General features: G+C 44.6%; 1 protein-coding gene across 1 annotated transcript; it reads right to left on the reverse strand.

The window, feature by feature from the left end:
• Nucleotides 1-8,193: 8,193 nt before the first annotated feature.
• Nucleotides 8,194-24,565, reverse strand: MINAR1 (membrane integral NOTCH2 associated receptor 1). Its single transcript, XM_065733974.1, has 4 exons — nucleotides 24,459-24,565; nucleotides 16,485-18,827; nucleotides 14,754-15,008; nucleotides 8,194-11,282 (listed from the first exon to the last, which is right to left on the reverse strand). The coding sequence occupies exons 2-4, from the start codon at nucleotides 18,780-18,782 to the stop codon at nucleotides 11,085-11,087; spliced, it is 2,751 nt and encodes a 916-aa protein (XP_065590046.1). The 5' UTR covers nucleotides 18,783-18,827; nucleotides 24,459-24,565; the 3' UTR covers nucleotides 8,194-11,084.
• Nucleotides 24,566-24,957: the final 392 nt, after the last annotated feature.

A 24,957-nucleotide genomic window follows, 5' to 3' on the forward strand; every position in this document is an offset into this window, starting at 1 on the left:
CTCTTGTTACTTTTTCATTACATTTATGGTACAGTGGCTTTCAGTAAAAGATGAACAACTGTTACAATGCTAAGTCATTTAAAAAGTCAAAAAACGTGCAAAACAATGCTTTCCCCAAATTCAAGTTCATGCTGATATTCCAGAAAAGGAACGTGACACACTCTTGCCAAGTACAGTGTGAAAAGAGAGCTCAGGAACATGAGGAGCATTTTCTGTAACAACAGCAGAAAATATAGCAACATACATCTCTATTTGCAGGTATTTTCCTCTATGTCTGGCTGATGAAGGAGAACTAGGGGAGATTTGGGGAAGAGAAGGAACTGATGTGGGAACAGGATATTCTGATACTTCAAAGAGAAGCCTTTTGCAAAAAGGACATCAAACCATTTTTGTTGATCTAAGAAAAAATATTCAGGATTGAAAGCCTCATTAGAAATGAAAAACTGAGATATAGTGTGTGCAAGCTCATGACACAGACAAATAGTTACAAAATGGCTTTATTATCTGGAAGAATACTGCACCATTGGCAACAAACATGCTGTTTGTCTGTATTTATATTCCAAACAGTGTTATTACCTATACATCATCAGCTCCACATTTGTCTGGGTTCTCTTCTTTTTTTCCTGAAATAAATCATATCCATTAACGGCATCGGACATGTTCCCATGCACAGACTGAAGTGTTCCTTTCAAATCCATCAAGATACCCCACCCCCTGTACATTCTGACTTACACTGCTGTGACATCCTCTCAGCTTCAGTATTAACTCGAATGTAAAATGTTTCAACAAATGTTGTCTCTGCAGATAGAGCCAGCAGGTCTGTGGTGAAGGGAGGAGGAGCATGGGTGATCCTGGGAGCTGTGAGAGCTCACAGCATTAGTGCTGGAGCTGTAGGGAAATCAGCAATGACCTGTCAGAGCTTTTAAGGAGTACATTTGATTATGAACAAACTTTAGAATAGAATCATTAAGGTTGGAAAAGACCATCACCCAGTCCAAACCCAGCCCACCCCACCATGCCCACTGACCACGTCCCTCAGTGCCACATCCCCACGGTTCATGAGCACCTCCAGGGACAGTGACCCCACCACCTCCGTGGGCAGCTGTGCCAGTGTATCACCACACTTTCTGAGATTAATTTTTTCCTAATATTTAACCTGAAGCTCCCTGGTACAACTTAAGGGAGTTAATTCTCATTCTCTCACTAGTTACCTGAGACAAGTTTCCACACTGTAATCTCAGTTCATGTGTCTGAGGGGAGAACTTGACCAGAAAGTTCTCCAAGAGCAAATCTGCATGGTCTAGCCCTACTGCAGCCCAGAGGTGTGTGGTTCCTTAAAACAGCTGGATCTGAGCACTTTGTCTTCCTACTGAATTCTGCTACCCACAACACAGAGTGTGTGTGCACTGCAGGGTGTTTGGGGTGACATAGCACGAGAATTTCACTTTTGTCCAGGAAAGTTTAGAAGGCTTTTCCTGTTTTACCTGTTTCTTCCAGAAAATACAGAAATTGCTCTCATTTTCTCTCTATTTCTTCAGAAATACACAGAAAAAAAAATCAATAATACTAAAAATACTCTTAGAAAAACATTAGCGGAAGAACAGGGAAAAGTTAATCAATTAATGTTTTAGGGGAAAAAAAGCTCCTGCCCTAGGCGTTTATGCACAGCTCAGCACATGTTAAAAAACTGCAATTCACCAATCCTTCCTCAGTCCAAAGCAAGGGACAACCTGGCCAGGTGGTTCCCCCACACTCAGGATGCTTTTCCCATCCTCCCAGCAAGCCAGTCCTCTCCTGACACACCGGACCACTGAGAGCTGAGGACAGACAGCCTCATTCACAGCTGGTTGTTATCTCAGCCCTTCTGCTCTGCAGACAGATTTCCAGCAGGAAGCAGACAGGGCAGGCAGAAATGGGGGACAGCTATGGCAAGGACATACGCTGATGCAGTGGGTGGGATGGAGTAATCTGACCCACCCATCTCTCACCAGCAGCATGAACATGGGCTCCTGAAAGGAAAATAACAGGGGAAAAGGTATTTCAAGCTCTCTTCTAAACGATGCTCCTATTTTTAGGGCTTTGCAGCCCTTGTTTTTTTTTTTTCTTTCTCTTCTTCATGCAGCTGTTTGAGGGGTTTCCCTCTCACCCATGAGAGGAAAATTCTTGTTGCCAGCAAATGGCTTGAAGGCTCAGCGAGTGGGGGACACACCTGGCCAGGGGTATTACAGTGACCCATGTCAACAGACTGCCATATCCACAATTGTAAATGAGGGATAAGCACTAATACCTTTATGCTCCCCATGTAGCCTCCTTACCAAAAGAGCCCCCAAAACGATGAGGCTGCACAGGAGCAAGCACAATGGGAATCACCCAATGGGAGACAAAGGCTCTGAAACTCACCATGAACCAGCTGGAGCACCTCCATCTCACCCCAGTATCACAACTGTTTGAGCTCACGTTGCTCTTTGGGGGCCACTGTGAGTTAAGACAGTGAAAATATTGCCTGCAGCCGAAGAAAGGCCGTGTCAACAGAACAGTGTCCTTTCCTATGCTACCAGTGAGCTATGCAGCCATTATCAACGCTCCATTGTTACCTTTTTCTTAATCATTTTCACCCTCCTGATCAGCAGAACTGAACCAGAGGGAGTAGATTTTGTCCACTTGTGAACTTGTGCCTCAAGGTCAGCAGAGCTTTCCGAGAAACAGAGTTCAATCAGCACATGTAACAGCAATCAGTAATTATAGAAATGTTTGTTTCTTTGAATACCTGAAATGCATCCCTGCTTTCAGAGGGATTCTGCTCCAGCCTGTCATATAGTAACTCCCACAGTATACGGCCAGCTCTGCACTGGCTCCTCAGTTCACCTTGATTCATGAATAACCATCGCTCCCTCCTTACTGTAAATACGATTCCAAACATATGGGAGAGGATTTATAGTGAATTAAGGCTGTACATTATCTTCATGATTAGCTGCATTTGTTACCCGGCAGATGTCTGGGTAGTAAAAATCCCCCACGAGTACAGTATCCTGGAGTTTCCCAGCTCCTTGATAACCAGTCCAAGGATTTCTTGTTCCCACTGTGCTCTGATCTGAGTGGCCCTGAGCAGATGCTCACTGCCTGCTTGGCTTCTGCAGCACTAACCCTGCCCTCCCCACACCACCACCCAGCAGAGCATTGCTCTTCCTCTGCTCTCCTTCCCCAAAAGCTTTCCCTGTGTCATTCATCACTTCCATGGTACTGAAACACTTTGACAAGCAGAGCCAAGCACCTCCCAGGTGCTGTATCACTGCCTGCCACCACAGCTACTAATTTGGATATAACTATGATAACGATAATGCCATTATAAGCATTAAGACAATGCATGTATGATATCTCAGCCCACATCTAGCCACCATTTTCCTCAGCACTTCAGAAACACAAGGTGAGGGAAATTCTCTGTTCCAAGAAAGAGCCTGAGGAGTTACATAGGGAATAACTGGCACAGAATGAAAGCCTGTGGAGACCAAGCATCTCAACCCAAAACATGCAAGGCATGCAGTGCTGCGTTGAGAGCTTGTACGTGAGGTTATCTTTCCCCTCAATGGTTCCTCTATCCCAGGGATGCCTTGCTTTTGCCAGCTCATATCTTTCATAAGAGAGATCACAGGTGCCACTGCCCCCAAACAAGACTGGGATAGCACAGATGTTCCAGTACCCAAGCAGATATCTTGTCCACCATGAGAACTTTGCTGGCTGCCACCACTGACTTCTTTGCCTAGTAATCATTTAACATGAGTCTAGGCTCTATTGTAGTTGGAGTTCATTTTTGGGGACCATCAGGGGAGGTTCAGGTTCATTATCAGGAAAAGATTCTGCACCAGGGGTGGTGGGCACAGAACAAGCTCCCCAGGGCAAAGGTCATGGCACTGAACTGCCAGAGTTCAAGAAGAGTCTGAACAAAGCTCTCAGACATAGGGTCTGATTTTTTGTGGGGTCCTGTGTTTTGGACCCAGGAGCTAGAATCTACAATCTTTATGGGATGCTTCCTGCTCAGGATAGCCTATGATTATATGATAATTTGGATTTCACCACCCTTCCCTTGAGCTCCAATGGATCTTGACACCGCAACACTTCATACTTTCTCTTTGTGTCCCAAGTGGTCAGGGTTGTGCTTGTAACAGACAATAAGGATATTGCTGATTCCATATCTCGTATGCTCATTTGACCACAGTGATGATCACAGTTTTTCTGTTGGATGTCAAACAAAGCCTTGAAGATGACAGCAAGTGGTGTTGGATCCCCACTGAATTCTTATCCCATCACTCTGAGATTGTTCCCCAACCTGCTCTGTTCATCTAGTACACAAGCAGCCCCTAATCATTGGCTGTTTCACTATTTTTTTAATTGTAACTGTTTCCAAGATGGAGTAAGAGATTAGCACATCTTTCAGTTAGTAAGGACACAAATACTAGTTCATCCTTCTAGCAAGAAATGATTTTTTCGACGTAGTAAGAAAATGTAAGGATAAATGTAGGTAATTTGAAGTGATCTGATCTTTTATTGACATATTACTGTTCACTTGCTTTCAAACAACACAGGGTTTAGCCATAGTTAAGAGGCATGTTTTTAACCCACTGCATTCAGAGATGTCTGCTTTTGAACCTTTCAACTAACCCCATCCAAAGGAGTTCAAACTCAGCTGAACAAAATCACAAGGTTTTCAATGCTTCAGTCCCATTAACTAAATGTAGAAATACATATTTAGAATCATCAAGGTTTGAAAAGAGCACTAAGATCTTCTAGTCCAGCCATCAACTCATGCCCACTAACCATGTTCCTTGGTGCCACATCTACCTGTATCTTAAACACTTCCAGCACTGGTGACTGCACCACCTTCCTGGGCAGCCTGTGCCAGTGCATCAACACTCTTTCTGAGAATAAATTTCTCCTAACATCCAATACAAAGATATTGTGCATATATCCTTTGTTAACAGTTACCTGGGAAACTCCCCAAGGAAAGGCTGTTTGAAGGAATTAAGTGTCATAAGGTGAGAAAACACAGAGTGCTGCTTTACTGAATAGCAATTAACCATGCTAGAAATCACACCATAACATTAATTTTACAGCTATGAGACACTGGCCTTGAAGAGAATTAATGCACTTGCACACATTCACTGCACAGTCATAAATTTTCGTACCACAATTTTATGAGCCTCTTAAAAGGTAACCATTGCAAAAAAAAAAAAAAAAAAAAAAAAGAGGTAACAAAAAAGTCAGGGTGAAGTTCAGCAGCAATATTTCATTAGCATGACAAGGCAAGAAATACAAATGACTCAGCCTCCTTAGTCCTCCCCTTTCCTCTCACTTTTACATGGGGGAAAAACACTTGGATTTGTTCTGTTGCAGGTAGCATGTCAGCCCAGCAGGATCAGGAGTTTTCAATGCAGACAGAGATTTATCTGTCACTAAAGCAGAACTCACAGCAAAGCTTTTCAGCAGTGAACAGACTCCCCATCGTTTCCAGGGCTGGGCAGAATAATTCACATTTCTCTCGTCCTTCTCCCAGGGAAGGCTTTTTCAGTACAGGTAATTCCCTCTATTCCTCTTCCTGTGGCACAGGGGGACACCTGCACGTGGCAGAGGCGGGAGTGGGTTGGAGCCCCAGGTCATGATGCGACAATGTGCAGGTAGCACAACTTGTACCATAGAACAGAGCAGAGAATATTCACAATGTGAAAAGCAGAGTTTGACTACGTGGTCTTACCTAAGGGTTTCACTCATTTACTTTTGTCTTCAATAAATTAAATCAGTCTTCTGTTTGAAGAGAGTGGTGTAGAAATGCAACCTCCAGAAAGACCAATGTTAAAGTTAATCAGGGGCATCCTCACAACTCTATGATTTCCAGGCTCCCATGACGTTTTGGTGATCAGTGAGAGAAGACTTCAGATCCCAATTCTGTTTTGGCTTTTAGCTGCCAGCTCCACCAATGGGACAAGGAGAGCTCCAAAAATCCACAGAGCCAGGAGGGCAGGAAAAGAAGCACTAGGGGTGGATTATTGGGAAGAAGCTGCTGTAGAACATTTTGTTTCTAAAATCTTCAATTCTCAGCAGCAACTGAGATGCTCTCCCCACCATTTCCTCAACCCTATGCATTATGTTTCATGGACAGCCTCTCTGGTACAGCAGGAAACCATGCAAGTCTCACACCACATCCACTGCTGGTGCACCATGACCTGCAGCACCATGCACAGGCCAAGCACTGCTGCCTTCTTGAGCTGGACTCATCCAGGACTATTCACAAGGCATCCTTGAAAATCTGTATCTATTGGCCTTGGGAAGGATGAGTGCCCTGTTGTTTTCGAGGGCCTTGTGACTCTCATTGACACTTTGACCATATTGCAGGAAATAAATAAAATCAAAGGAACTTACTTAAAGGAGGAGCACAGCTGCTGACAGCTTGCTTCTTCCTATTTTTGAAGAGCTGAGCCAGTTTCTAAGTGGTCTGTGAGGATTTGTGTAGCAATAAGAGATTGAACAGTCCATGGTCTCTGCAGTCATCAGAAGTGAAGTTTCCTGGAGGGATAACTGGCAGAACAGCACTTTTCAAGGCATAATGCTGTTTCCTGAAAACATAACAAAGAAGATATCAGATTAAAGGAAGTATCTCATCGTTATAATTACTCCCACAGACACTTGCCTTTCCCCAAAGTGCACACCAACACAACTGACCTCTCCTTTAAGTAGGACCACGTTGCAGACAATCTGGGCTGCGGGCTACTTTCTATTCTTCCATCTGTGGATTCAGTGTGATGGAGTCACAGGAGCACTGTGACTCAGTATGGCCCAGAGATCCAATATTTCATTTGTGACTCTTTTATGCGTCAGGCAGAACCATTCACCAAAGTGCTCTTTGAAATAAGGAATTTATTCAACCAGGACAATTGATTGGTGTGAGCAATACACTCACAGAAGCAGAGATTGCATGGGGCTGTGCCCTTGTGGAAGATACAGCATTTCACATGAGAGCTTCCTTCTACCTCGAGACTCAGAGACTTTCCAGCAACTGCTGCAGACACTTGGCAGCCTCCTGGCCTTCCAGCACAACGATGACACAGATAAGGTCTATATATCCTATACATTCAGTTTCTTGGTTAAGGAACTAGAGCCAAAGCCCTTTTTTGGCATGAGCCTGGCCACATTTAACATCTTCATGACAGTTCCTATTCCTGGATTTTTGCTATAAAATAAAAATTCAGAGGCCATTTTCACCTGTAATCTTTTGGAATTGAGGGCTCTAAGACAAAAGTCTGAAACTGATGCAAGTCTGTGCTACAGTCCCCCAAAATAAGGATAAGTCCCTCTCAAGGGGAACTTGTGCTGGTTTGCAGCCCAACCCATGGCCAAGGCAGACCCCACAGGGAGAACTCAACAGCTCCATCCTCAACAGGATTGCTAAGGCAATGGATAAAAGGGATTTATTTAGCACAGATGAGGAAAGCAGGACCTTATCCTACTGTTTTTCCTGTAATTCTTCACCTTTTACATACATCTTTCCCGCAGCTCCTTTTTGCAGTCTCTGATGCTGGATTACTTGTAGTTGCAACACCTGGAATTTTAAACAATGTGGTTTTGCAATTAACAAATCAAAAGCAGCAAATTAAATTCAAATGGAGTTTCTAAGCAAATGAATTGCCTGCTGATAGGTAAGTGACTAAACATGGCTATCTGTCCTACTGATAGAAAAGGAACAGCGGTTGCATGAACATGTAAAGGAAATAGATTCCAAAATATTAGCCATGACCTTGTTAGAACAGTTGATGTGGCATAACTCAGTCATGAAATAACCTAGAAAATGAAATATTGTGATTAGTGTCAAGAGCTAATCTCCCAGAAGCTCAGACAATGTAACGCAAAGGAGATTTCAGAAGAAACCCAACAAACTCATTTTTCATTATCTTCTGCCATCTTATTATTTCACAAGTGAGAAATCCATTAGTAATTCCGCCAAGAACTTAGATAGGGTGCTTAGTTATCTAACACCGCGATGCTTGCATCCCATGGCTATCTTGATGTCCCTGGAAAAGAAAAAGAGGAAAAGCAATGGAGTAATAAATTATTGTAACTGTTTCATTAAAGCTTGGGATGCTGTAATTTTCAAGTTTATTTGGTATTATATTTAAATGAACCCAAAGGCAACATTGTACAGTTACTTTATAAAATGAAATTATTACATAGTACATTAACCAAAGCCCCATTTAAAAAAAAATCCTAAAAAGTCATTTGGGGACAGATTCTGTTCTTGCTCTTCTTCACATACAATTTATGGAGCTGCTCTCTGCAGCTCTCCTGTTTTAGGAAAAATAAACAGGATTCGCCCCCAGAATACTATTTATTTCTTTATTTTTATACTTCTTGCAGTTGCATGTTACCATGTGTAATATATCAAGTTTATAAGGCATAAATACGAAAAACAGTTCAATATGCTCATCATCATTTTAATTAAATAATACAATCTAGGACACTTTTTTTTTCAATCACACCAAGGATTACAATGTACCTATAGCTTTAATTTATTTTTTTCTTTTAAAATACAAAAGTCTATCATGTAGTATACAGCATATAGTAGTTGATAACTGGTTCACAAGGTTGACCACAATATTCTCACAGGTTTCCACTGTAGGACCTCCCCTTGTTTGATACATTCTGTGCAGGGTTGAAGGGTCCCTCCTTCCTGGGCTGCTCTCCTCTTTTAAGCAAAGATGTGAAACCCAATGGGAAGTCTTGGGATGCCCATTTTCCATAGGGGAAGCCTAGGGATGCCCATTTTCCATGAGGGAAGGCAAGGTGGCGGCTCCCGGAGGTATTTGTGGAGCATGGAGGTGGAGCCAGGCTCTGCCTTCCCCACGGGCTTCTGGCACCACTGAGATGCTCCCAGACACTGCGGGAGCCAAATGGAGCTCAAATTAGGGATTTTTGCCAAACCATGTGCTGGCATGCAGGGAAACCACTGCCTCAATGGGATGGGTTGCCTCTGTGCAAGGGGAGGATGGGCGAAAGCGCCTCAATAAATTAGAGGTACTTAGGATACTGAGCTCTCAGGTTCATGACTCCATCTCCTCCCAAATCCTCAAGGTATTTGATGTCCCTAATTCAAAAATTCATTGATGCCAACAAATGACATTAGGGCTTACTGTTGCTACCTGGAACCAGTGAGATTTCTACATCTACAATCAACATAAATTGTGCATAAGGTAAACTGCAGAGCAATGGCCCTGCGGAGAGTATTCACATGTCTAAAATTAGACATCTTGCTGGCAGTTCTGAAACATCCCTGGGGGTTACTCTACCTGTCTATATTTACTACATATGGAAGCTGAGCTCCTAAACATAGGTGCTCTGAATCACATGGTGATAGAAGGCCTAAGGGGAGCCCAAAATAGACGCTGTGAATTATTCCCTGCCTGCTGTGACTCCAACCTGCAGCACCTGGAAGGAAAGAGAAATCTTAGTACAGGAATGGGAGAAAACCACAGAACTGGGGTCAGAATTGCACCAGGGGGTACAGGTTTTGGTGTAGGCTGTGCATCCCATCATCCCAGAGAGGGATGGGCAGGGGATGCTCTCACAGCTAACTGCATGGCTGTGAAGGAGTCAAATTACCTTCGGTAAAGAGCACTCACTAAAAGAATTTCATTCCCCTTAGAGGGCCAGCAAGATCACATTAATTCTTGAAAATACTTCTTTTTTTAGATTTTTTTTTTCCTATCTATTTGTTACAGAAGAGAAATACTGTCTGGGTATTTCCTTTCACACACCATGGCAGGGAGTTTCTATCATAGTTTGAGAATTCCTTTTAACTTGCTATGTGCATTTGGGATAAAGCATTAGATGACATTTTTCTTGGGGTTACAGACTTCTTACTGCCCAGTAGATTCAACCATCATTCTTAAGTATGTTAGCACTAGGGAAGCAGAAGGTATCCCTGCACTGAATGCACTGCATAAACAGCAAGTTTCCACCAGTGCTGAAAAACTGTGCCCTTAATATAAGTGCTCAGTAACCACCAGCCCTGCAATTTGAAGAGCAATCTGAACTGTATAGAAGGCTTGCGGGAAAAGAGCTTCCATTAGTACCCATTATGCCATGATTTATGTTGTGGGCTTAAAATAGCAAAATTAAACCGTTCTATTTAATCTACGGTCTAAAAAAAGGCACAAAGACTTTGTGACAAAATTATAACTGTTCAGACTACATTTGCAAGAACTTCAGCAGAGTGTTGCTTGGATTTGCCAGCTTTGCTGGCTGGCAGGAGTGAAATTGAGACAATTCCACTGTCTGTGGAGGTAAAGAATACTTTCAGCAAGGCATGTTTGCCAGCTCTATGCAAATGTTATTCAACAGAAGCAACTAAAACCTCTTTTGATTGCTTTAGAACTTAATCTTTTTGGTCTGCAGCACATTGCACTTATCTAAGTACTCAGTGATGATAGCGGGTCTTAGGGCAAGACCAAATATAAAGAGCCCTTTTTAATCTGAACATAGGAATGATCTCTGTTCATGGCTACACAGTCTGCTTTCAATCAAATGATCGTGAAATACATAAGTACTATAAAATAAATACAATACATTCAGAGTTTTCTACATCGTAGAGAGCTTTTAAGACTTTCATAGCTCCACGATGTAACGCATATAGAACATTCCCTTCTATACAGTGCTACCTGCAGGTACTCACACCCCCACTGAATGCAACATAGCTCAGACAATTCTGCCCTTTTGCTGGATTCTTGTCAGTCTCTGATCCTGGAAAACATTATATTTATTGTCTCTTAACAAAAAAAATATTGCACTTTTAAAAATGCATAAAAATCAAACCGAGTTTCCATCAGCGCTGACACAAGGACCGTTATTTAAAATAATACTTCTCAAAAAAACATTTTCTCTCATTGCTTTGTGTTTTGTCTGCATTTACACCATTCTCCACTGGGATAACCTCAGGACATTCCTCCTTAGCAAATTCCTTACAGTTTGGCCACTGGGTGTTTGACACACGGAACGAGCTCTCAGGGATGCACACAGCTGCAGTCACGGCTCTGCCCATGGGTTCAGGATTTCATTGTACAAATGGGAACTACTATGACCAGAATCACCGTACAGGCTGCTGCTGCTATCAGGGCAGCTATCTTGCACACCTTTGCTCTTCTGAACTCGGCTTCTTTGCGCTTTAATAAGGAATCGTAGCCAGGAGTATAAATGTCCTCCATCCAGTATTCTAAGTTGTTCGGGTTTAAAGATTCTTGAGTCTAAAAATTAAATGGAAACATTTGTTAACTTCCTGGGATCTGTCAGCAATACAGTAAGTAAAGCAAGTGTGCCTGAAGGCCTCCCAGCTGCTGTCAGGATAAAATGAGTTGTGGCTACTTCGTACGTCCCTCCAACTCCCTTTCTCCCAGTCCCACTTCCATAAGGCTGAGGAAAGCAGCAACAAAATACTGCAAGAAATAAAATCCAACAGCGGTGTAATTCTGCTGCAGAATCCCTAACACACTTCTGATTTGCTGGGATCTTTGTCATCCTGGGTGGCATTTAAACAAGATCTCTTTAATCTCCTTGGCAGCAGAGATGTCAGCAACTGGCTGTTACTGCTTTCTAAATTATTAAAGCCCAGCTGGTGTGAAGGGTTCCTCACACACACTTATGAATGGCATTTTACAAAGCTAACCCTAACTTTGAATCAGAGAACCACAGAATATCCTGCATTGTAAGGGACCCATAAGAGATCATTGAGTCCAACTTCTGGCTCCACACAGGCCCACTCAAGACATGGTTGTTGTTTTTTTTTTGAGTGTTTTGTTTCTTATGCTTTTTCTTTCTGTTTTTTTTTTTTTCCTTCATTATAATTTTTGAGCTCTTTGAGCTTTACATTTCCACCTTGTTTGTGGTTTTTTTTTTCCCTTTCATCCTTTCTCCAAGAGAAAATGGTGGAAAAAAATGGAAGACCCAAACAGCAGGCATTGTGCTGCATTTAGTAAATGAAAAGAAAGCAAAAATGTGAAAAAGGAGAGAGAGAAAAAAAAACTGAAAAATGGCATCCTTTTCTTAAAGCTGTTTTCTGTGTCTGAGTATCCAGAAGGTCATTTCCTTAAAAATTAAAATAGATTCCCCCATAGAAATCTCCCAGTAAGGATACTCACACACACACACACACACGTTTCTGCGCTCATAATGGGCTCAATGCAAAGCTTGCTGGACCCAGCACAAAGAAACTCCAACAGACTTGAGAGGGATTTGCGTAAGCCTTTAATTGGCTCATTGAGATCCGTGGCCACAAGCTACTGGCTGAAACCTCCCTTTGCCTGAAAGCACTGTTTGCTTTATGCAAAGTATTCCAAGGCAGTATTGTATAGCCACCTCGGAGATAAACAGTTAAGCAACAGTTTCATTATCATTTAATGGAGATCTCCATGATAGCTGAAGCAGAAACCATCAGCTGAGCCTCCACACTGCACCATTCAGCCTGACAGTGCCTCCTTACACAGGACAAAGCGTTGGGATCTCGCCTGGACCCCGCGCCTGCAGCTACCTTTGGCTCAAATGTGATTTTGCAATTTCTGCTTTAAAGGAAGATCAAGAGAAATTTTAAACGAGCAAACAACAGTAAAAACAAAAGCAAAGACAGCCATGCTATGCTTCAAGGAAATTATACTTTCGGACCCCTCTGCATTGATATTGACCTTTTAACTACTTCAGAAAGAAGATGCATTATTAAAAGGACCCATTACTGTTAATCAGCCTCCTTTCCCACTTCATTGCCAGATGTAGGAATGTTCATTAAAGCATAATGTATTTACTTTCAGTTCTAATAAACTTAATCACTGGGAAAAACCCACTCATCAGCCTGTCTGTGTCTGTTCTTTAAGTTTGTCAATAAGCTCTATTACGAAGTCTAGACGTGAGGTTTGTGGAGTAGACACAATTCCTACAGTCCTTTGAGGGGGAGAGAATCAAACCCATAAAGTTTTATCACCTTTATCCTAAAGATAAACGATGGCACTAAGCTGCTTTCTCTGGTTTGCTCACAGTCATGCAGAGCTGCTTACATGGAAGAAAGCAGTCCTACAAGGACCAGATGGAGAACACTTCTCCCAGGGGAGTTGTGCTTCCAAATATCACCTCCCCGGTTGCCTCTGCACAGCAGATAAGGGCTGCTTTGCTGCAGAAGAACTGTTTTCAGCCTATTCCTACTACAGCACATGGGCTGCAATGACAAGAGAAGGAATTTGGTAAACCCTTTTTAATTCCCAGAGAGCAGCAGGCAGCTGAGGTCCCTGTACTGCCTGGTTTCTCTCTGAGTGCATTTCAGCTACAGCAAGAAGCAAGGCTTGGTGAGGATTAGGGTGTTTGCATGAGCTGAGCCTGAAGCTAAATATGCTGTGCCCAAATTCCTGCATGAACATTCATGCAAGTTGCACTATAGCACCATGAGGGTGATTGCATAAACTGCCAATCCAAGAGCAGCACTGCTGATCTGCCCTGGGCTGTAGGTCAGTGTGCTCCAATTGCTGCCAGGCCAGCAGCTAGCCAAGGCAGCTTGCTCTGCTCTGGGGCATGCACAGGCCTGCAAGCAGCCCAAAATGCCTGAGGTCAGCTCCAGTCCCCTGCCGGCTCTACGTGCTGCTATACAGAGTCGTGTGAGTTGGAGGGGACCTTTAAAGGTCATCTGGTCCAATGTCCCTGCACTGAACAGGGACGACTACAGAAGATCAGGTGCTCAGAGCCCCATCCAGCCTGACCCTTCTATATGAGGACTGCAATTTCAAATATGCTGTTGGTTGTGGGAAAACATAAACCCAAAAATTGGGTTTGCCTTCTACTAACCAACTCTGCTACCCTTGCTGTAGAAGAGACCGCTGGTTATTCTTTTTTAGGGGGTTTAGCCATGTCTGCATTAATGAGTTGTACACCCTGGTAGGAGCAGATCAGCAGAGAAGCAGTAAAGACCCTGGATGTCCCCTTTTGACTTTGAAGGAAGGAAAGTGGCATGGGACTACCTCTGCTTTGGCCCATTAGTGGTTGGGAGTGCATCATTTGCTCAGGGAAGTCTATATGTGATACAGCTCAAAATGAACAGAACCAGATGGCACTCTGCAATGTGAACAAGCAGGGACTATTGGAAGATTTACCACAGAGGCACACACATTTGCAAGCTGAACTAAGATGTGAACAAGACATATCATTAACTGGTCTGCTCGTCATGTGACTGTAGTCTCCAACAGCCACTTCAATGCCGTAACGGAGATGTGTTTCAAAAAGGGTTGTGGTACTGAACATCTCCTATGAATATTTTGTTTTATGTTTCCAAAATGGAAAAAGTATTAACACTAATTCCCTGTGAACAATTCAGACAGAACTAGGATAAAAGAAAAAGCAACAATGCCAGGCTCTGCACCATTGCTCTGCTATGAGCAGGGAGCAGTTCATCTCTGCAACCCGTTATCCTTGTCTTCTTCATTAGAACTACCAATATTGTGATGGCTTAGCAGACATCTCTCCATTACAGAATAAGAATGAGCACTGACCTGACAAGGACCATCATTCAGCAATCAAACATCCACATTTTTCTTTGTCCTTAGCTAGGATGGATAGGGATCAGTCAGACTAGTGGCTCAACACTAAATAGCTCCTTCCTGAGCTATCCAAATCCTTTCTTAAATGCATATTCTGATAATATCCATTCACAAACAAGCCGTTCACATTAGACAAATGGGACTCACTTGTAGATCCAATGCTGCAATTTTGCCTTTATCCCCTGAATTCCTCGTGTATTCTTCTATGGTCCACGATGGCTGGGCGCGTTTCACTTCAGCCAGTTCTGTCAACCTCATGTCTGTGTAGAGCGGGTTGCTTTTCATGTGTGACTTGAGTGATGCAGGGTAAGGATGAGGACTAAAGACTTGCTCAATCAAGAAAGCGTCTTTTGGCTGTTTGGGGAGTCTGTGTGGCTGTGGGATTTCATATTGCCTGTCTGCCTGCAATAGGGTTCAAAAGAATTTGAGAGAAGAAACAGGACTATGAGGGAGTTAAACACAGAGAACAGAGTTATCCCTTTCAGACTCAACATAAGATATTTCTTAGGTCACAATAAGAAAAGTACCAGCTAGAACAGAGGCTTTGTGTGGCCTTAATCTGTTTGCCCACCCTCTTCTCACAATCAGATCAAAGAGGTATTTTACAGATACAGTTCTCCAAGACATGAACACAAAGAAGATGCAGAAAAGGAAATTTAGGTTTTGTACTGTTTGCAGGTTATATACTATTCTGAAAATAGCCCTGACATGCAGAAAAGCCTAGCTGACCTGATAAAGCTAAGAGCCCCATGCATGCTTCCAGAGTTGTGTTGCCAGATCAAATCTTGTCAGAAAGATGTCTTGGAGTACTCCCCCGCCTTGACACCACACCACCCATTGTACTAATCCAGCATGATTCATACTCTGCCACAGAAATGAGGAAGGGACTTTCAAAGTCAGCATTTCATCCTGGGCAGATCAATGTACAGAAATGCCAGGAGCTGGGCTTACTACGAGTAACCCCTTCCCTCTTCTGCAACCTGCTAATAACCCTTGGTTTATGGCTTCTTGCTCATTCAATTGAACTTGTCCCCCTCAAACATCACCCTCTCCTTCCTCAATCGTTCTTTGTCCTTAATCCCCTCCTAAGGAATCACAGCGAGGCCATCTTATGTCCTGATAGACAAGGGATCTGAAGGACCCCCAGCAGCCTCGACCAGGCTCCACTTCCCCAAAACTGAAACAAGTGCCCATGGCATGTGCAGTTGCAGCTGAGCAGCAGCCATAGCCCTGTGCAAGGGCAGCCATAATAGGTATGTGACCTGTGAAGATAGCAGTGTGCAGTGGTTGGGAAAGATGGTCAGAGATATTCTGACTGACCAAAACAAGACAGTGAGGGGTTTAAGACACTTGTAAATGACCGTGACAGTCAGATACATAACTGCAGTTTGTATTTCATGGTGCACAAACAAGGATTCTTTTCCTCAGAGATTTAAAACCATGAATATATTTCGTTGCCTTTTAAATATGTTTCTTTGATAATAGCCATCACAATGCAGTTTCAGACTATCCTTTTAAACCAACCTCTAGAGAATTTCAGACTGTAACATTTTTCCTCACGCTCCTTTCACCAAGTTAATTACCTGGCCTCCTTACACGAAGATGATGAAGAACATCATCCTCTTTCAAAGACTTCACCCAAATTACTCCCCTCTCTTGTCAAAAGAGTGAAGTGCTTTTAGGAACAACTTGACCATATTGCAGCTGCTCAGCACAAAATATGTAGATACAGAATCACTCAATTACAGTAACAATAACGACAGGAATAACACGGCAGGGCAAAGTATTATCGTACCCTGAGGCTTGTGATGACTGTGGAAGACATTCATAACTCGATTACTTTTAAGTGCTTATTATGGAAGTTAAGGTTGAAATTACCTCTTTAGATTTTCTGTGCCAGTCCTTGTTTTCCCCTCCATCTCTATCCTTCATCTCCTCTTCTGTAATGCCAACTTTGTTGGTATAAGTAATGGCTCTCCAGTCTCGGGGAGAGTTTGAAATACTTGCTATTTTAGATTCAGTTGCACTATTTTCCTCTGTTAAAGATCTCGATGACCTTCTAGTAAATAAGCTTTTTTTTAACGCTTTTACTCGAAGACTCTCACTGTTACTTCCACTGGCATCTGAACAGCACCATTCAGGATTGTTCTCCAGCTTGCCTCCATGAGGAGTGCTGTGGCACTGAAATATCTGTGGGGAGTTACTTTCATCTGACGCGGCATCGCTTGTCAGTGAGTTGAGATCTATTTGTACGCTGACCTTCTCTGGCTGCTGAATTTTTTGATCCAACTTGCTTAATTTCCCCAGCACTTGGGAGATTTCTTCTCTGACGCCTGAGAGCGATTCAAGTTTCTTCTCTATTTCGCCAATCCTCAAAACTAATTTGCAGACACTCGTTTTCAGTTCATCATCCACGTTATTGATATCTGCCCGGACCACTTTATCTAATTTGTTGCAGGCACTCCCGTTGGAGAGTTTTGTCAAATTATGCTCAGGTGAGCTGTCACAGTCTGATTTATGCACCTGAGACAAGGAACCAGTGCTATTGTAACACGAAGACTGCATCACTCCTGTGGACCCACTGATACTCATGTCATCCAAAAAACGGAAAATGTCACTGATATCATCACTCACAATTTCAGAGTCATCATCTGAGTGCTTGAGAGAGTGCCTCTCTCCATACTTGGCTTGGCCATGAGCACACAAATCCTTGCATTTCTTATGGTCAAGGACTTGCTGCTCTGTTTGTGTTCCAACACTCGAGGTTCTGTCAATGCTTAAGATTTGAACAGAAGAACAATTAATGCTTTTGTCCTTAAACTTTTTGACTGGTTCATGTTTTTCCACGTCTAGAATGGAAGGAATTTCCTTGGTTTTGTGTCCATTTTGTTTCACAGCATAGTTTGTCTGCATAATGGGTTGCTGATCCTTTGGATTTAGGTAGGACTGATGTCTGTCAGTTGAAGGGAAGTTTGGAGATGGGTTGTTTGAGCTCTGGTACCGTGGCTTCTCTTCTGACTGCTTTCTATTAAAAAATGATCGTTCAAAGTCAGGTACCTCCTCAGTATTCAAACTCCAGCTTTTAGCTGGCCAGGCAGTTTGTTTGGTTGGCTTTCCAGTCCACTTTTTGGTGTCCTGGGGACCAAGAATAGTCGTTGGACCAAAATATGTTGAAGCTTGAAGATCATCTAAGCTTTCGTGCTTCACTCGTCTTTTATCTGGTACAGGAGAATAAACTGGATTCAAGTACTGGCTGCTGTATGGCATTTCAAAACTGTGGTTGAAAAAAGTCTGCTTAGAGCTTTCTTTTCTGTTCTGAGGCTCTCTGTGTCCATCTTCTGGCTTTTTGTTGGATGGTATTAAGTTGGGAGAGATTGCAATCAGATTATGAAAATCTTCTTTGAATATATTTCTTTTCTGGACACACGACTGCATCACAAATGGCTCATCGTTTGAAATAAAAGTTTCTTTCAGGCCTGTGCTTATAGGCAAGGAGTCCTGGTCTGAAATAGACTCATTTTCAATGTTCATGGGGAAGTACGTACTCTGCATCTCACACGGTGGAGACGTGGCGATGGAGTAGGATGCCAGAGCCTGCAGCCTGTCCAGAGAGGCAGCCCGGCCCTTCATCTCCTTGTTAACACCAAGCAAGAAGTTGGGTTCTGATGAGGGAACAAACTGCTGGCAGTCTTTGCAGTCCATCTTTCTGCATTTTGATGACCTTCTGACCGCAAAGCCCTGGCTGAAGTCCTGCTCGCTCAGCTCGCAGTTGGGCACACACTCTGCCATGTTGCAGATCTCTGTGTCAGACCTACATGACTCAAAGGACTCCTTCTTCTTCACTTTTTGCCTTGCAACTGGAAGTTTCTCCTTGGCCACTCCCCCATTCATTTGTATGAGGTTGAATATCGTTACTATATCTGCTGCCACCATGATTTTCTTTGATTGCTGATTGTTTACAGTGCATCGCATTTTGTCTTTGAATAAAGTCGCTGGGAAATTAGGATCCAGGCAAGCAGTGTAAAACAGCACACTACGGAGTTTGGCCAACTGGGACAAATCAAACCTCGCACAGAGTGACTTACAGAGATCCTGGTAAGAAACAGTATTCTGCTTTGTGTCCAGCTCCTCCAAGATCTTCACCAGGAAGAGCGAAGTTTCGTGGTTGGCCTCCATAGCTTAAGGGTATTTTGTTGTTTAGCTGGAAACTGTGTTCCACTTCTATAGCAACACACAACAGTAAACAAAAAAGATTGTAAGTCACCCACATATAATGTCCAGGACCTTGTAATTCAGCCACAGATGGGACCTGACTCCATAGTCATGCAATCAAGGGCTTGGTTGTATAACCCACTCTCAAGTTTCCAACCTCCAAGGCTGTAATCCTAGCATCAACAAAGTCAATAATGTTTAAATGGAAGCAGGATTTCATCCAAGGAGGTTTGTTTGTGTCAGTAGCTGCCAAAATGAGCAAGTGAATAAACAGCAGAAGCTTTGCAGGGTCTGAACTCGTGGCAGATGTACTGTTACAACCAGCTTGTTAATGGGCTTTCACAAACTGAGAGAAGAGCAGAAAGAGTTAAGGAAAAAAATCTTACAATCTTGAAACCAATACAGCAGATGCTAGAGGGCCAGCTGCCAATCAGACAGCATCTGAAGGCTGAGAAATATCAAGGACAGAGCACATCCCCTTCAGTGATGTGCTCCCAGAGAAAGCTGGGCAGCGCAGCTCCATTCACCAGCCTGAAGAGATGAGGCAGAGGTGGGGAGCAAAGGCTGCTCATTTCTATGGATAATGGGAATAGCTCAAGCAAGCACAGCTGATGCGAGAAACGTATTGGGAAGGCTGTAAAATCCTGCTTTCAGAGTGGAAACCAAACTCTGGCTGTTAGGGATCTGGAAAGGATGAAGGCAGTTTACAGGACTAGGTAGGTCACAGAATGCTGCAATCTGCCAATTCATATCCTTGGTCGCTTTGTTATTCTTACCCATAGGAACAACACAACTTCCCACCCATAGTAGTCCCTGGGAATGAGTCTCTCCACCTGTATCAAGTGCAGAGTATCTATCTGAATGGCAAAACACAAGTTAGGCGTTCATGGTTCCTTCCTACTCCTTTAAAAAGTCACTTCCCATCCAAAAACATCAGAATTCCTGAGCACTAAACAGGAGCACTGAAGTCCTCCCTCTCCTATTCCCTTTCATCTTGACCTGATGTTACACTGCTGATCACTATCAGTGTCAGATGTACCAGTGTACATCAGCTTTCATAGCAGCACCGTCCACAGGGAAAAAAAGAAAAACAGTTGCCTGCAAGGAGGTCTCTATGCAGATTTGGCTGTTTATTTCAGGAGCATCTTCCTGCTGCCTACGATCAGGAGGTGAGTAACAACAGCATGAATGTGTCCCTGTGATAGTAAACACCACGCTCAGAAACCAACGGCTACAGGGATTTTCCAGCACCTCCACTGCATGTGTTTGCTTTCAAAGCTCCAGTATTATGCACAGCAGCACAGCTCTTCTGCTAACTGACAGGATAGTAGAAATGTTATATCGCTCAGTGCTCAGCTGCAGAAAGTAATGCTGAAAGCTGGAGGAAGATGGTTGTACCCTTTTCCTCTTTATCAACAGAGTGTGCTTGTGCACAGCCTCTTTATCACCCTGCCTTTGCATCTCTCTGACATGTCACTACTAGGAAATGAAGCATCCTGGCTAGGTCCAAGCTGCTCTAATCTGCCACCAAAGCCACCAAGTGCTCCCAGAATTAACTTGACATGTGGAGCCAGCAACCAGGGACCAGACCAGCAACTCAATTTTCAGCGTGCTATAAATCTGCCATTTGTGAAAATGGTGGCAACCTGTCGTTTTGCCAACTCAGTGTTGAATACAAGCAAAAGCAAACATCTCCTGCCTTCTGGAACTTCACAGATTCTCACCAAATCCACACCTAGACATGTGTTTTCACAGCCAGATGTACACTTTGCTCTGGCTGCACCAGTCTGCCAGAGCCCTGCTTTCTCCCCACTCATCTTCCTGCTAAAACACACCACTAGTCACTTCACCATAAAATACTTCTTAAAATCATCAACCCATTATTCCCTCTATGTTTCCCAGCGCACTGTCTTTGCTCTCTCATCCCAGTGAAGAGAGCCCAGGTAGGGTTTCTCAAAATTTACTATTTTGTACAAAGCCATTCTCACAGTACTCTTCCTGTCAGAGATTTCATCTTCCTCTCAGGTAACTAAATTTCATGAATCCAGTATAAAGAATCATAGAATCGTTAAGGTTGGAAAATACCACTAAGACCATCTAGTCCAACCATCAGCCCACTCCTCCATACCCACTGACCACGTCACTCAGTGCCACATCTCCAGGGATGGTGACTCCACCATCTGCCTGGGCAGCCTATGCCAACGCATCACCACTCTTTCTGAGAATAAGCTTTTTCTAACACCCAGCCTGAACCTCCCGTGGTGCAACTTAAAGTCATTAGCTCTTGTCCTACAACTTAGGTGCAGCCTGCTTTCCAAGGTGCAGAGTGTTGACATTGTTCAGTAGGGTTTGGAGGAAGCTCTAGGTAATTGCATGTCTTACATTGCTTAGCTGGACCAGCACCAGCAAGGAGGCTTGGCAGCCAGGTAATAGGGCAGCATGGGAACAAGAAGGTGATAAAGGCATTGAAACAGTGGCTGATGAGAGAATTGAACCTGTAGAGGTGGGAATTTGGACAGTCTTCAGAAGTGAGGCTGAGCTTCAGGAGTTGGGAATGGAGAAGGCAGATTGCAAAATTAGACACAGGCCTTGAGGAGAAGCAAGCAAGCTGGGATCTGGAATATCCCCTTTTCGACCCTTTGGCTGTTCACAGACACCTCTGGTGTGAACAGGCTCAGGTGTAAAAGGTTCATTGGGCTTCAGACTAGCATGGAAATGGGAGCACTCCTGTGTCAGAACCTCAGAAACTCTGCCAGTCGAACAGACAACAGATTCATGCTGCAAGAATAGAATAGGTTGTAATACCCCAGAAGAATTATATATGACAGCCTTCAAATCTTGTTTCTAGGCAAACCTGGTGCCCAGGCTTTTAGTGGCACATTAGGGTCTCCCATCTTTTCTTATGCCCATGACAGAGGCAGTGGTCTCCTGGCAAGTCACTGTAAGAACTGCTACATCCCCAGCACTGGAGCTGTGTTCGTTCATCACCTCTCAAAGCTGGACCAGAATAGACCTGGACATGGCACATAAATGTAAAGCTCCAAAATAAGAACAGGAAGAACTTTTAGAGAGGGCACAGAGTCATGAACCAGTCAAAGGCAGCAAAGAGAATGCAAGCACGTCAGCGCTGAGGGCTGCTCAGATGGCCTCAATTCCACCTGAGTCCTCCTGCCTTACAGTCGCACTCAGCCCCCCCAAAACTAACTTTGGCCTCCAGAGACACGGAGCTAACTGGGCACAGGGTCAGGATCCAGCTTATTTATCCTCAGCGAGACAGCCTCTGATCAAACAAGCCACTTAACACTTCATCCTTAATGATTTTCTTCTATTAACTCCAGGAGAGTTACTTGGACTTATCTTCCTCAGCCCCGACATCTGCAGCCCTAATAGCACAATTATATCGCAGCGTGGACTGTGCAGCATCATATTGCACGGGCAGTCGATGGGCTTTGGCTCCGACTGTGCGCAGATGAGCTCCTGGCTCACCGCAAATCAATGCCTTCTTGCCCTGCACCAAAAGAAGCAAGCAGAGCTCTCATCATATCACAAAGCTGCTCACAGTCTCTGGGGGCACAGACCAAGAGTGTGGCAGCCTCCATCACGAAGAGAATGTGCTGCTCTCTGTTCTGGTGGCCCAACCCAATGCTGGAGCTTGACACCTTCAGACCAAACCCTGCCCCACTGCTTCGGGGCACACCAATCCCAATATAGGACTCCAAGTCACACCTCCGGCAGTGGAAAGGTGCCTTGCACAAGCCCACATCAGAGCTGCTGGTAATCAGCTTGCATGATCCCCCTCCATGATGCCCTCCCTCATTTCCTTCCCAGCTCACGGTGCCTTTGACATTTGCTCTCCCTGTTTCCCAGCACTCACACAGATGTGGTTACCAGAGTCAGCATTTCCATCTCCCTTTGCTTTGCTTTTGTTCTGGTGACTACTGGGCCACCCTATAGCACCATCACCTCAGCCACAGATAGATGCAATCCTCACATCAATTCCCCCAGGAAGAGAGAGCTACTTCAGTGCAGGAGAACATTAATACAGAGGCTGTAATATGCTGTTTTACTATTAGCTTCAGCTCATAAATCTTGCAGCCTGTCTTCCCTGCACCAGATACAATAAAACAAGGCAGGCAGGGTGCACTGCATGAAACATGGAATGCATGGAGATGGGCTTCCGTTTTTGTTTTCTCTCACACTCACAAATACATCTCGCTGCCCACACATTAAGAAACGCTGATGGACAAGCATCCCAAGCTCTGTTTTCTTTCCACCTAGTGGAAGCAATGTCCCTCCCCGCATGCCTTATGCCTCTCCCTGCCTCTGCTCATTGAAAAGAAAACTCAAAAGTGCACTTCAGAGACCTGTCCGTGCAATGGGAATGGATAAGCCCTCTCAAGCAGCAATGGCTCACACGGTGTTGGAGAGGACATACCCTCAGGGTGGAGGGAGCTGTGCTGGCTCCACACCATGCTGCCCTGACAGGGTTTTAATTCACTCCTCTGGAGCCAGAGGGGAGGAATGGCTGCAGCCAGGCAGCCTGGAGGGGCTCATTCACCTGCACTGCTCTGCATGGGAACAATGTACACTTAGCGCACCTTCCACGGGCATCTCCACCACTGACCCCATCCAGGTTCACCTGGTGTGGGCTGACAATGGGAGAAGTTGCAGTTTTCTGGCACTGTGTTTGAACAAGCCCTGTGAAAGCACACTGTGCTAATCCAGCTCCCAGCAGAGACCGTGCTGTAAAGAGACTCCACACTTCAAATACCCGATAAAATCCAGCAGTCTCCAAAGCCTTCCAGGGCATCAACTGATGAAGAACTTGTGGGTAAAGGCAGTGTGTCCCCACAGCAGTGTCAAACAGGGTTTGCCATAGGTCTTTTTTTCACACAATACCATCAGGCTTATTATTTGTATAGTTCAGTTATGTAACACAGGTTAAGGTTTTTGTATGGTCTGGCAAAGTGCAAACAATCAGTCTAAAACCACGCAATAAATTACTTGAATTATTATTGCATCATATGCTCTTAGTTATTCTTTGCCAACTACTGGCCAACAAACATACACAAACACTGTCCTGCCAATGCATTATATCAGAGCACACCCAAATTAAAAATTTCCCAAAAATTTCTGCACACAATGAAACAAACACCACTGCAAACACTGCCAGACAAACATAGATCAAGTCAAACGTGAGCGATTCATTCCATCTGTGTTCAGCCTGCCTTTCTGCATGGCAAACCTACAACCACACCAGACCCGACTTCAATCCGATGGGCTCCCTCAATCCAGGAGGTGCAGCACCTCCAACAGGGTTTTGGGGGCCCAGGCTGGGGCTCGTGGTGTTGGCCACCTCCAGAAATAGAATGATCTGCGTGGGACTATGCTCCGTGCCAAAGTCATGGAGTTTCAAGATTTTTGAGTCCCCTCCTTTCTGGGGGAGCCCAACAATGAGGTGATACCCCCAGGTGCCAGTAAAGCACGGGGAGCTTCCAACTTGCACCCCCATATCTCCAACCTCGGGGGGATATGGGTGTCGAGGTCACCTCCCCTCCTCCAATCCCCGCATCCTCCTGACAGATAGGGACCACTCATCCCCTGCACCCCATCCCACATGTCCCCCCTCCCGGGGCTCACCTGGGGCTCCACCTGCCTCTTTCCAGGGGAGCGTGGCCGTCAGGGCTGCCCCTTCCTCTGCAGCAGCCGCTTCCCAACCGGGAGGAGAAGGAAGAGAAGGAGGAGGAAGAGCCCGAAGCCCCAGCAGGATGCCATAGCGCCGGGCTGCGCTGACAAAGGCGGTAGCAGGTTGGCACGGGAGGAGGAGGAGGAAGAGGAGGAGGGACGGGAGGAGGGAGGGGGCTGCACAGGCCGAGCCTCCCCGCGCCGCCCCCCGAGCCCGCAGCTGCAGGAGGGGGTTCGGCCCGACTCGGAGGGAGCCAGCGCTGCGGCAGCGGGGCTCGGTGCCCGACCAGGGATGCTGCATCTTTTGGGCTTTATAAAATCATTATCAAACGGTGGATTTCGCAGCCTCCCAGCGTCCAGCTTTCAGCCCCATTATTTCCTTCCCGCACCCCCCATCCATGCATTGGGTGTCTTGGTACAAAGGAATGCAGGTGTGCTGGAGCATCTTCCCACT

This window comes from Cyrtonyx montezumae, unplaced genomic scaffold, assembly GCF_038088225.1.
Source record: "Cyrtonyx montezumae isolate F1298 unplaced genomic scaffold, pur_monq_1.0 scaffold_17, whole genome shotgun sequence".
In the NCBI taxonomy this organism is placed as follows: Eukaryota; Metazoa; Chordata; class Aves; order Galliformes; family Odontophoridae; genus Cyrtonyx; species Cyrtonyx montezumae.

Excerpts from the sequence above, each read along its gene's own strand:
- MINAR1 (XM_065733974.1), bottom strand. The coding sequence starts at position 18,782 with ATGGAGGCCAACCACGAAACTTCGCTCTTCCTGGTGAAGATCTTGGAG. Across the intron at positions 15,009-16,484 it reads GGCACAGAAAATCTAAAGAG|GCAGACAGGCAATATGAAAT; the intron begins GTAATTTCAACC and ends ACCCTATTGCAG. Across the intron at positions 11,283-14,753 it reads TTGCAGCATTGGATCTACAA|ACTCAAGAATCTTTAAACCC; the intron begins GTGAGTCCCATT and ends TTTAATTTTTAG.